This window comes from Aedes aegypti, chromosome 2 (genome assembly GCF_002204515.2).
Source record: "Aedes aegypti strain LVP_AGWG chromosome 2, AaegL5.0 Primary Assembly, whole genome shotgun sequence".
NCBI lineage: Eukaryota > Metazoa > Arthropoda > Insecta > Diptera > Culicidae > Aedes > Aedes aegypti.
This window is the reverse complement of record NC_035108.1, coordinates 373,200,475-373,213,738: the sequence shown is the minus strand read 5'-3', so window position 1 is coordinate 373,213,738 and position 13,264 is coordinate 373,200,475. Positions and strand designations below refer to the sequence as shown.

General features: G+C 38.4%; 1 protein-coding gene across 1 annotated transcript; it reads right to left on the bottom strand.

Annotated features, from left to right (window-relative positions):
- Positions 1–390: 390 nt before the first annotated feature.
- On the bottom strand, positions 391–13,031 carry LOC5569437 (titin). The gene is made up of 4 exons (XM_001658477.2): positions 12,904–13,031; positions 1,540–2,289; positions 1,059–1,473; positions 391–993 (listed from the first exon to the last, which is right to left on the bottom strand). Exons 1-4 carry the CDS (start codon positions 12,910–12,912, stop codon positions 695–697), a joined length of 1,473 nt encoding a protein of 490 aa, XP_001658527.2. The 5' UTR covers positions 12,913–13,031; the 3' UTR covers positions 391–694.
- Positions 13,032–13,264: the final 233 nt, after the last annotated feature.

Genomic DNA, 13,264 nt, shown 5'->3' with positions numbered 1-13,264 from the left:
AAACATTGGCAACCATTCAAAGTAGCAGCAGTGCCTTCGGATGGAAACGGAAGGGGGTGATTTTCCATTGAACCGGATTGGAGATTGGTTATTCATCCTTCGGAAACCGTAAGCGAAATGGACAAGGCAGCCAAAGTTGAGAGTAGCACAACATTTGCAACAATAATATGGGCAAAGAAACATTCATTCATCGAAACCAATTTGATGTTTGTCAGAGCATTGCTACTTTGTTGCACACAGCTAAGGAAGCAACAAAGTCAAACGATGAGATTCCAGGAATAATTTCTCAATTGGATCTCTGAAGGTTTGGGAAATTTGGCACGATAGCTGGATTGCATTCCTTGCAGCTGTTGACAAGAAGTACAGGACAAGATTGATTCATTTTTTACGTATACATTTTTATTTCAACTATTCAACAACGCGTAGAAGAAGCTTTCCTTTTTTACGAACGTAGCAACGAAGTTTGGCGTTTATTTTATTCGACTAGAAAAAGCTGGTCCCTCGGAAGAACTTCTGAGAGTGAGCGTGTTCAATGTCAGCAATTGATTCGGCGGGGTTCAGCGTTTTTCGAGTATTCAGTCCCTTCCTCTTGGCAGTGGGGCGATCGATTCCAAGACTTTAATACTAACGTGTTAAATATATTCACAATTATCACAAAAGTGGAGTGGAAAATCCAACGAGGTGATTTGGGGTCTCAGTGCTGTTGCTCATGAGCTTGCTGCGGGTAGTGAGCCTGCTCTTGGGTGTACTGCACTTCTGGTTGGCTGTGCTGTGGCAGGTGCAGTTCGGTCTGTTGGGGCAGGTAATGCGATTCTTGTCCATGGTGATGGCCGCCATAGTGGTGAACAGTTTCGTGTTGCACTGGGACTGGCACGTACTGTTTTTCCTTGACTGGGTGTGGCACTTCCTTCGTGACGGCGAATTTCACTTCCTTGTAAACCGGGACTGGGCGGTCAATTTCGACCTTAACCGTGTAGGGGACGGCCTTTTCAACTGTTTGAGGGATTGAAGGGTGAATTAGGATCGATATGTTGGATGCCAATTCAGAGGACACTTACCGGTGTATGGGATTTTCTTCTCGACGGTGTATGGAGCTGGCACTGGGACCTTAACTTCGACCTTGTAGGGCTTTGGCACCTCAACGTGGTAAGGCTTATCGACTGGAACCTTGACCTCGTATGGGACCTTCTTTTCGACGACAACTGGGTATGGTTTCTTCACTTCCACTGGATAAGGTTTTTCGACTTCGACCTTGTAGGGCCTGTCGACTGGGACCTTCACCTCATAAGGGACCTTCTTGATGACTGTGTAAGGCTTTGGAACGGGGACTTCGTACTTGACTTCATATGGGACCTTCTTCTCGACGGTGTAGGGAACTGGGACTGGGACCTTGACCTCGACAGGGACCTTCTTCTCAACCACGTATGGCTTGGGCACAGGAACTTCAACCTTGTATGGCTTGTCGACTGGAACCTGATGAAGAAACATGTTTCTCTTAGCAAGTTACTTAATATACGGTCAGGATGCGATGTAACTTACCTTCACCTCATAGGGGACCTTGGTGTAGACGGTGTATGGCTCCGGGACATATTCCTTGACCTTGACGTATTCCTTGACAGTGTACGGGACCTTCTTCTCCACGACGTAGGGTTGTGGAATTGGGACCTTGACCTCATAAGGTACCTTCTTGTGAACGGTGTACGGCACGTGCTTCTCGACGGTGTACGGTACTGGGACCTTCTTCTCGACAGTTATGGTCTTGATGTCCTCATATTGGTGATGTTCTGGTTGATAGTGAACCATGTGCTGCGACGGCAGGTGAACCAAGTGCATGTGCTGCGGCACCATGTGGTAGTGTTGAGTTTCATGAGGCTGTGGATGGGCTTGGTAGAAGGACTGCGTTTGAGCTTGGTGCTGGAAGTGGGCCTGTGGTTGAGCTTGATGTTGATAGAAGGACTGTGGAGCTGTCTGGAGCAGCTGCTGGGGCTGCTGATGGTACTGCTGTGGTTGCTGCTGCTGCTGGGCAAAGTGCGCCTGGAAGTCACTGGCTGCGTGCGATTCCTGAGCTTCAAACTGTGGCTGTTGGAGCTGCAGCTGTTCATGTTGGTCCTGAACATGGTTCCAATCGCCCAGGGTGATTCCACGTCGCTCCAGTTCCCGGTCCGGTTTCTGCTCAGCTTCTACGCTTCTCTCACTCGCGGCGACGTTCTGATCCGCTGCCGCCGGTTTGCCTTTGCCCTCGGCAGTAGCTAGTGCCACCAGCAGGGCTAGGCAGCAGGGGATAATAAACTTTTTGGGGGGAAGAGATAGGAAGGTGGAAGAGAATAGAAATTATTGACTGGGTAAAAAACGCGGTAAATTTTTAGATCAACATGCGAAAAGATCGAAACAAACTTTGTTTTTCTATGTTCTACCATAGGATAATGTTGACTAATTCTAAGCTCATATTACTAGCTGAGCGATTTCTATTTGCGAATAAAAAGAGTCTGGGTGGATGGGAGAATTCATCTGCTTTAACTGAATAATTATAAATATATTAATCAATAAAATTTTGATCCAACATAAAAGTAAAACAAAATATTCCATACCTTCTTGAACCAGGAACATTCAGCACACATTATTTTTAAGTGATTACATTCCAAATCAATTTTCAATTCGAAATAAAATTGATATACAGAAGCTATTTTAATGAAACTCAAGCAGTTTTGGGAATCATTTGAAAAATGAATAAGTTTATCATGACAGTGGGTACTTTGATTCCCAAGAACAGGTCAAGAAAAAAAATTGAATTTTTGTTAACATTAAAAAAAGCATGGAATTCTTCAAATAATGAATCCTAGGCAATAATTTCTTTTGAAAATTTAAATAATCAGATCAAAATAGGGTTTTTGGACTAAGTTAATAAGCTTGTCTTAGAGAATTCATTGATTACGCTTTCAGATGAATAGTTTATTAATTTGAAAGTAATTTTTGTAACTAATCATTCTTTTTTGAGTATATTTCATTGCAATGCTTGTTTTGTATATAGTAGAGTAGTCACAAATTTTTAATACATGGTAGTTTTTAAAGTTGCCTATTTCAGTATGTTATCTATTTTTTATCATTTAAAAACGAAGTTTTGAAAATTTAAGAATTTTGTTTGAAAAAAAATCGGTATATTTTATTTAATAACTTATTTTTGTTTCCAATGCAAACGGACAGTAGGTCCATCGTGGATGGAACCATTCTCATATGAAATATGATTCTCGCTCCAGTCCACTTTTTGGACTGCATTTCGGGCCCATAACTACTGTGCAAAATTTCAGCCCGATTGGTGAAACTATATTCACGCGCCAGCCGTTCATAGTCTGTATGGGATTTACTATGGAAAAATTTACTTTTGCAAAGAAAAATCGCCAGAGGTCGCCCATTGACCTCTATAAACATTCTGAACACAGACCTCGATAGGTATTTCTACGAGTATTGCCGAAGACCGCAAAACAATCCTATACTTGTGAAAAAAGTTATTCAATGAAACCCTATTAGCAAGGCAACGTTGAGTAACACGTAAAGGAATAACAATGCATAATAATAAAATTGGGCAATTTTTTTGAATTGAATATGCCTTATAACTTTTTTCACAAGCATCGGATTGCTTTGCGGTCTTTGACAATGTTGTACGTCGTAGAAATACCTATCTAGATCTGTGTTCAGAAGTTTTGTTGAAGACACGACCTCAGGCTATTTTTCGTTGCAAAAAAAAGTTTTCCCATAGTAAATCCCTTACAAACTTTAAACGGCTGGCGCGTAAATATAGTTTCACTGTTCAAGCTGAAATTTTGCACAGTTGTTATGGGACCTAAATGCATTCCAAAAAATGGACTGGAATGAGAATCTAAATTTTTCATATTACCGTGTCCCAGGCTAATGATCATGTCCCTTTCGCTCTTCACATATATTATGAAACGATAAATACTTTCAGTTCAATTTTAAACTTTCAAAGAGCTGTCTGAGATGCATAGAAAACATAAGTATATAGATATTTTGTCGTAAATGTGTTTTTGTATATGGAATGGCACTCGCAACTTGACAAATTTCATTTTTGAAGCAAGAAGCAATAAAACACCAAATTCCAAGTTGTGAAGTAATTTTCGAATTCGTTATCATTTAAAACAATCTCAATCTCGTGATTTATATCTTAACCGTTAGAAGTAGGCTTGTGGAACGTATTTGCGATCTTGCTATTACAATATAAGGCAGCATCTTTAAAAAGAAATAAAAATAATTTTTCGATATTGTGAAATGTTTGTTCTAAATAATTGCCTACATTTGGACCATGGCTTCATGACCTTTTGCAAATTATATTAAATAAAACATAATAGCCGAATGCAGGCTTTGGAAAGGAAAACAATATATATTAATCCATATAAAATATCCAAATTCAAAGTCCTCCTAATTGAACCATCATCAGGAAATTTAAAAATATTAGTGCCCTTGACGATGATAATTTTTTTGCATCTTTATTTTTCAATTAGGTTGATGTGCTAGTATCCATCGTATTATCAGTGAGAATCGCAATTTTCCCAGTATTGCAGTGAATGATGCTGATACAAACCGATGCCAAACAATTCTTTCTTAAAACAGCTTTAGCATTGTACAATTATATTTTGACAAATCTTGATCTCTTTTTGGAAATAATGCAAAGAAAATGTTTCTTGCCGTATTCTCAATCCGTCGTATCGTTTTCATTTCTGTCTCAATCAGTTTCCAGATTCGTCTCACAACTTGCGGCTGACTGTGACATAGTGAGTGGTCAAAACACAACATTCTTCTTCTTTCTGGCATTACGTCCCCACTGGGACAGATCCTGCTTCTCAGCTTAGTGTTCTTATGAGCACTTCCACAGTTATTCACTGAGAGCTTTCTATGCCAATGACCATTTTTGCATGTGTATATCGTGTGGCAGGTACGAAGATACTCTATGCCCTGGGAAGTCGAGAATATTTCCATCCCGAAAAGATCCTCGACCGGTGGGATTCGAACCCACGACCCTCAGCTTGGTCATGCTGAATAGCTGCGCGTTTACCGCTACGGCTATCTGGGCTCCAACATACAACATATCAACGCTATAGTAAAATGTTTTACTAGAATATATAGATCTTCGGGCATCTCCCTCCATATCTTCAACATGATGGAATATACTTATTTCCTTTAAAAATCATTTTACGCAATCAAAATTCAGCCCAAAAATATAAACCCCATTTTTTTGACCGAACAATCATGGCATTTGCTCACAGTGCAGAGAAAACAACACAATAAAAGGAACCGTAATTTTACGTCGAGCATCGCGCACACATTGATGCGTACAAGCTTTTTTTCTCAGTACGACGGATTGAACTTTGTTTACATTCTCAATTTCATGCGGTCATGGAGGAAATTTCATAAAATTTCGAGAATTATGGAACTTTTACGGCGTGTGATTGGAATGAAATCCTTCAGTGAAGAAGTACGAAGGTTTTCCATAGTGAAAAGAAGTGCCCGGCGAAGTAAGTCACACAGGGGGTGGGAAGAAACTTGTGTCATGAAGTGGTGTGACTGATTTCGATCGCTGAGCATTTCTCTCAAATCGTGTTCGTCCATGCGATTTCGGTGAAAAAGTGCAAAGTGTATAATTGAACTGAAGTTATTCAATGAAATACAGTAGTTTTATTGCATTTTTGGTGTACAAGTGTACAAATCATAACAGCTTTCACAAAATTACACTTGGAAAATGAATCTATGTTGCAGGTAAGTTGGAATATTCGCCGTAGTGGAACATTTTAAGTTTGATACGACGAATTATAGCGCTTACGACGAAGTAGAACGAACCCCTATTTAAAAAACTAGCATTTTTTCTCAACAAATATTTTGAGATCGCGTATTTTCTTAAAAACGGAGAAATGCCCTGATTGAGCCAATGCAATCAAGGCTGCCAATGGCTCTAGCCAGCCTTGATAATACTCCTCTACATAATCAGAGTTCGATGACATGTTCTAGAGCAGCGTGCTGCCTTTACCTTTGCCCTTAGGGAACGAGAAAATACTAAGCAGAGAGGCAACGAAAAATAAGCGTCGAAGATGTAGCACAGAACACAACAGAGCTAAATTATATGAAAACATAGTGCCATCGCAACTCCGTGAGGCCTGCTTTGTTCATGCGGGTCGCTCAAGGGTTCTTTTGAAGTGTGGTGATAGGTGAGCATAGCAAAAAGAGAGAAAGTGTCGCATGTTTTAGCACTCTCACTCAAATCGTTTGAGGATCTGTGTTAAAAGTTCTGAGTTCAATTTTTAGTCCTCAGAAAAACTTTGAAATTGCCTCATTTTTGCATCGCACATGAGTTTTTTCAAAGCCTGGATTTAGCAGCCGTCCAATAAGCTTGCTTTATTCAATCAGTAATTTTTTAAAAAGTAGTTTCAACAAGAACCAAAATTCTGTTTTTTTTTTTGGCAACTTATCAACTTTAATGTAACTAAATTGATTCGTTCCAACAAATTTGATCAAAAATTTTCTCCAACAAAAGATCATTCAATTAGTCTTGCTCTTCTAGATATATAAAAAGTATTCGTCAGTGTTTGGCACGAAAAAAATTTTTTTACAAAATATTTTGAAAAAATAATTTAAAGTTATCTGTCAAATCGTGTCATTGAAATTAATCAGAACTCTAAATCTTTCCGTATGGGCTGGTTTGCACCAATGCAACACTTTGAAACCAATATTGTACAATATTTTCACATCTGGCTGATTTGAGTTACCTCAAGGATAGACATTTTTCACAAAGGTCGCATTCTTCCTGTTATCTGTAGTGTAAAGCGGATACTTTTTTATTTTACATTGGACCCATTTCGCGCCAACTCAAACAGATGTTGGCAGCACCCTCTCAGATTTCAATGAAAATTTCTGTGTACGTAGACCTTGACTTTTTTCCAAAGTTTATGTGGACTTTATTTTTGGAAAGGACCAAACTTTGTTACCCGATTGTTTTTTTCCAAAATAATGTTGGTATTTCGGGGCTAGCGGAACCTAACCATCGTGTTCGAACAATTTGTTAAATATAATTTTCAAATGTTAATATTTTTAAAATCTAATAACACGATCACAATTTGGAATAAGATCGAATAATTTCTAAATTGAGAAAACTTTTAGAAGAAAGTTGTAAAACGAGCCATTAGACGCAGTTACCTCGTTAAACGGGGCTAATGGGACCCATCCAGTTTCACACGTCAATCCATATCAATAAATCAACCATTGCAATAATATGATTAAGAAATCATAGATATATAATTATGAGTATATATTTGATGTGCATAAGGGGTCAAACATAAATTACGTAACGCTTTTGAAAGAAAACGGACATTTTATTGTTTAAGGCACTTAAAATCAACTAAATTAATCGTAAAGAGGAATAAAACATGTTAAAAATATATCATATGTAAATTATTAATTATAAGTAGCATGTAAACTTTCAATAATTGCCGAATTGTGAATGCTAGATCCGAGATAAAAAATCACATCAAGTGTAAACCTAATAAAATGTCTTTATCCACTTATCAACAGAAAATACAAATTTTGGCATGAAAAATCAACTTTTGATTTTCAAACAAATTCAAAGGGTAGCCATTTTTTAGAAAACATCCACTGACTGTTATAGAAGGGGTTGGCTTCTGCTTCTGCTTCATAAGCTGAAGGTCATGGGTTAAATCCCAGACCCGTCCCGTTCCTCGTACTTTGTGGATGTATCATATACTTGCTTCTACTTTCCACTCTTCCCAAATAACAAAATGGCACTTTAATTCGCCTTGCATTCTAATACAGTGCTATCATACAGCTGACAAGCATTCTATTAGCCTAATAATAACCCTATAAGCCCGAAAAGGCGAATTAGCGTGCTAAAGGTTACTTGGGTTAATCTATTGATCTATTCGTTCATAGCAATCGCTAGCCTCAAGAGCGGGCGAGAAACCTTTTCTTTGCGCTTCCATTTTTCCATCATTAAAGCACACTTTTCCTTACGTATAATACAGTCTGCTAACCAAATTCAGGTCTATTTGCCATAAAATTTCCTTACCCCTATACTTTCCCACATGCTGGCGTAGATGCAGGGGTATATCAGGTCTAATGTTGGCTAGTTTTTTTTTCCTCTGCATTCTGCCGTTGTTTGTCTTTAAAAATGGAACATCACCAGCACTTATATACTGAAGGCCCGAACGCAATGATAAAGGAATGGCAACGGAAAGTGGAATCGGTTTGCCAGCATGAACTGTAACATGTTGTCAACTCAGTGTTGGTTCACTTCTATTCGTTGACAGCTCAGTCGAGATCGTGTGATTCATGCTGGCGAATCGGTTCAGCTTTCGGTTACCGTTCCGCTTTCATTGCGTTTGGGCCTTGAAGGTTAAAGATGGGCAAAACTGCTCATTTAAGTGAATGGAACCGACCCGATTCACTCATTTTGATGAACGGGTTCTTTTGAACGTTTCAGTGGCTCAGTGGCTCGCAAAGAGCGAACTGAACCGAGAGAGCGGAAAAAAGAGCGGTTGCTCGACTCGCGTCGTATCTTTCGCTCTCTCATTCTTTGTACATTCTTTCCCAGCAACTCTCAAACTCGGCAGATTTCCCTTATTGCCCATTGCACGGTGACGTCATCATCGATCTCTTTCTCTCCTTTGGGAAATCTAACAACAATGGTGCCAGTACCTGCCAAAGTTGACAGATACTGGCACCATTGTTTTCAAGTTTTGTTGAAGAGCGAAAGAGAGAGTATTTCGCCATTAAATGCCTAATACCGGAACCAAAAGGAAGAAGCAAAATCAAGCGTGTGCTAGAATAAGGGCGTAAGTCGCATGATCGATTACTCTTCGTCGATTCTCTCTTCTATGAATAAAGGTTACAAGATACGGATTTGTCATATATTTTTCACCTCAGGACGCAAGATTGCATCGCTGCCTAGCGTTCTGAAGTGAAAAAATGCTAGCAAACCCGCTTCTTGTCAAATTTATTAACAGAAGAGAGAATCGATGAAGAGAAATCGATCAGGCATCCTTATTCTAGCACACGCTTGAAATGTGCTTTGCCAAGTGGGTAGTTTATCTCTCTATCTTTCAATAATGAGAATATATACCGATGTGAGGATAAAGATATTCAGTGTGCGTGACATCCGTGTACGATGCAATATGTTTCAAAACTTATTCCCTTGTTAGCTCCCATAAGAAATCATGTAAATAAGTGACGTAGTTATTTTTGTTTACGTTTTTTCTCTTTACCAATACATAACCATTGCTTCTTCTTCCACAGCTTAGTGTTTATTCTCATCGATCTTTCATCCGCCTGTATGAACCTATGCATGCTCTAAAATGTTTGACTTTTACTAAGCCCCCTATTTTCAAGCTGCCCGTGGGAGAGCGAGACAGCATCAACACACGGCGCACAGTAAAAGTCAAAAGAACAAAAGGGTTTATGGCACGTACGAACGCGCATGCAAGTTGGAGGGGCAAATTAGTTGTTGAGAGTGCGGAACTGCAGCAGACAGGGTCTGCATGTATGCGACGTGCAGTGGCGCGCAAAGCCAGGCACCGTTATAATAATACTGTGGAACGTACGAAGGAGATAATAGGGGAAAGGATTTTTTTTTCTTTTTTCGGGTCACTTTTTGGCTGATTTGTTGTGGTAAAAAGAACCTACTCTCACTAAAAAAGAGCCACGGATCACTCGTTATTTGGAGTGATCTATATCTTTTGAACGGCTCCGATTCTTTTAAACGGAGTAACATTTTTACTAGTTTACTCTACTCAAAATTAAGTATCCAATGTTGTCAAAAATAGAGAGAGCCGCATATACCCAATGGGGATACTTTAGCCTAATAAGCCAAATGTGGGTAAATGCGACTTTTCTTATGGTTGGGTTGATAGAAATCAACCAAAAATTGAGTATATTTTTATAATGGAATTATAGGCAGACTACCTACTGAGGACCTTGAAAATTTAGCCAAAATTGTGTAATTGGGCTTAACAACCCGAAATTGAGTTGAGTCCCGTCTCCGTGTACTGAGGGTGTCTGTCCCAAGAATTCATCTGGTTGATTCCTTGTGTGCATAAATGAACTGATCTGGCGATACTTGAGAAGCAACCACGGTCGGCCAATCAAGCTCAAGCTCAATATGGATTAGCTTTTATAATGTTAGGAAGAAATTTCTGCAGAGAATATCGACATAATATTTTAAAAACGATTCCTATGCTGCTTCCTTGATGTAGTACTTATGAATTAGAGTACCCAAAAATGATACTGGAAAAATGTCGAATAAAGTCAACAAATTTTTTAGAATAAATTCGTTGCAGCCTTCTATTGACATAAGTGCTTTAAACGCATAGGTTATGTTGGGTTAAGTTTATCAAAAGGTGTTTTTTACCTCTTCAATATTACGAATAGAAGCCATTTTTGAACTACTGCGTCCAATAAATAGTAAAACATTATAATTATCATAATTATAATTCTATTGTTTATAAAAGCCTAGTTATAATCTAGGTTCTAGATATAAAATATCAATGTTTTTTTTTTTTGAAAATTTGCTAAAAATAGATTAAATTTAACAAAAACTTTTGATTTTTTGAGTGATATTGAACATTTCATAGAGTCAAAAAAATATGTAGCATCTAAATGAAGGCTCAGCAGAAAATAATATTATGTCATTTTTTATGCACATCAACCAAAAACTTACACTCGAATAATTACACCATTTTGCTTCAAATTCTGAACAGACTCATATTCCGAACACACGGATTTTGTATGACGGTTTGGTTGAGAAATTTCGCTGAAATATACCATAAAACCTCCAGGAAAGGCAGTTACTTGAAACTCTATTTTGGTGTATTTAAACCTATTTCATATCCTGGGAGTTGTAGTGATTCTTCAGTTTGAGGTCAATTAAACCAGCTCAGAAGAATTTATATGTTTGGAATATGAGACAGAAAAACATAGCGTTCGACATTTGAAAAAATGTTGTTCCATACTATTCAGTAAAACTAATAGTAATTTAGTATTTCTATCATCAAACTTAATGGTTTGCTTCAAACTTTGCATGAAAATAACATATTTCAAAGCTTCTAGTAGATTTTTGCCTGTTAGATGCATTTAAAGTCAATGTAAACCTTAAGTGTTCGGAATAAAGGTCAAAACGGAAATAAAATGGATGAATTGTCGAAAGCTTGTCTCATAATTTCATACAGTTAGTTCAATTAATGCAAGTTAGTACATAATTTTAATTAAATTCAAAATTTGCTATCATGCCAATAAATTGAGAATTATTTATTCATGCTGATGTTATTATTTATTTATTCATGTGATTAAAAGGATAAATTGATGTGAAATTAGCGAAAAAGTTACGCGTTTTCCCGGTGAGAATCCAACTCACGATAAAAAAGTATTAACAAATATATAAAATGATACCAGAATGCAAACAAAATATGATATCCAATACATTAATGATCAATTTATACCAAATTATGACTCTCAACTTGATGCTCAAATCAGGATATGTCTTTGACTTGCTTTTTTTTTATGTCGGACTTTACTTGGGAAACCTCACAATATTTTTAGAAGTAAAATATAAAAACTTGCCGGAGTGGTGATGGTGGTCTATCGAAAAAGTTGTAATTTATCGTGACATAATTGGTGTACCGTTCCTTAAGCTAGTATAGATAGAGCATATTTGCTACTCAAGGAAGTTTTGAATAACTATAAATATCTGCTGAATTGAATTTACATTCTTACATATTTGAATATTTTAGTTCGATCATAAATAGTGTTCAGAGGCAGGTTTGAAGCCTTCTATTCGAAAAAGTATTCAAATGAGATAAAATCGTCATACTATGTTAAGTTCGATAGCCAAAATGAATTCATTCCACGTGATTAAAAATTAAACTTCTTCATTGACATGAATTGAGCACTTTAAGGTAGCTAATATCTACAATGTACAGAATTTAGAACAAACTTCTAACTAGTGTGCTCATCATTAAAAATTTCGTCACTATCATAGCAGTCCAAGTAAAAATACTAACTGACAAACATAATTAAGGATGTCTCACTAAATAAGGTTTTTGTCATTACATACAACGAAACCTTATTCAACCGTTTGCCAGATGGCAACACTTAATTGCAGCGCAAACACTGCAAATCTGCACCTTAAAAACGTCCATCAATCAAACTTGCTGCATAACGTCTTCCATTTATCCATTGCATCACTGCAGCATCATCCAGTGCGATTTGATAACAGCAATTATCATCTGGGACGCGATCATAAGATGCCAACAAGATGTAATGCCAACTCCCCTCATCAAACCTCCAGCTGTCGTTATCACTCCGTCAGACAACCGAGCTTTCGTCGTCGGGGAGCGAAAGCTGCTGGCTGCATAATCCGCTCGCCGTTTGCAGAGCAATTAATCTACGCACATAAAATGCCAAAATCCACACAACAGATAATGAATTTATGCAACGACACACACAACTGCGCTCACAATTGTTCACTTTCATCTCGCAGGGTGATGACGCTGCAGCCCCCAAATGGATCCGCAAATATAATGATTTGAGCGGGCTAATTATTAACATTTCGCTGCGTTTGCACCACCTTTCTGCGCCACACCACCCAACTGTTTTATGAATTGAGGCAATTCGGCGCTCCACTTATGCTTTGCTCTGCGTCTTCATAGCATCACGTTAGTCCAATTTCGTTGCGAGATTACACTTCGATGCTTTTGCTCGACTCTTGTGCCGAGGCTAGAGTTCATGCTATCTAAACACTTTTATGTCTTAATTATTAGTCCGTATCAGCACAACTGTTCACAAGCGTCCCCTTCCGTAATAGAAATAAACACAATCACACTGAACCCAACGTACCATTCGCATCTTGCACTACGACTTTTCCCTGGAAGCACGTTTCGATGTTATGCTTTCCAATGGGACCTTATTCGAAAAACACCTGTAGAGATAGCGAGACCAGAGACGGTACTGATTTGATGATCGACCCCGCCGCCGCTATATATACAAACCTGCGAAAAGCCCCACAGCCAAAGTGCCGAAAAACGAGATCAGCCACGCGGTCGATGATGGTACGCGATGCGAGACCTCCTTGGGTCCCCTCCAATCCACCCTCCCATACCTCTGTGGGCCGCCAATCATTTGACGAACCTCGAGAAAATGGGAAATTGTCTTGTTTTCTGGTGGGTGTCCACCCCGAAGGGGGTATCGAATTTTTTTG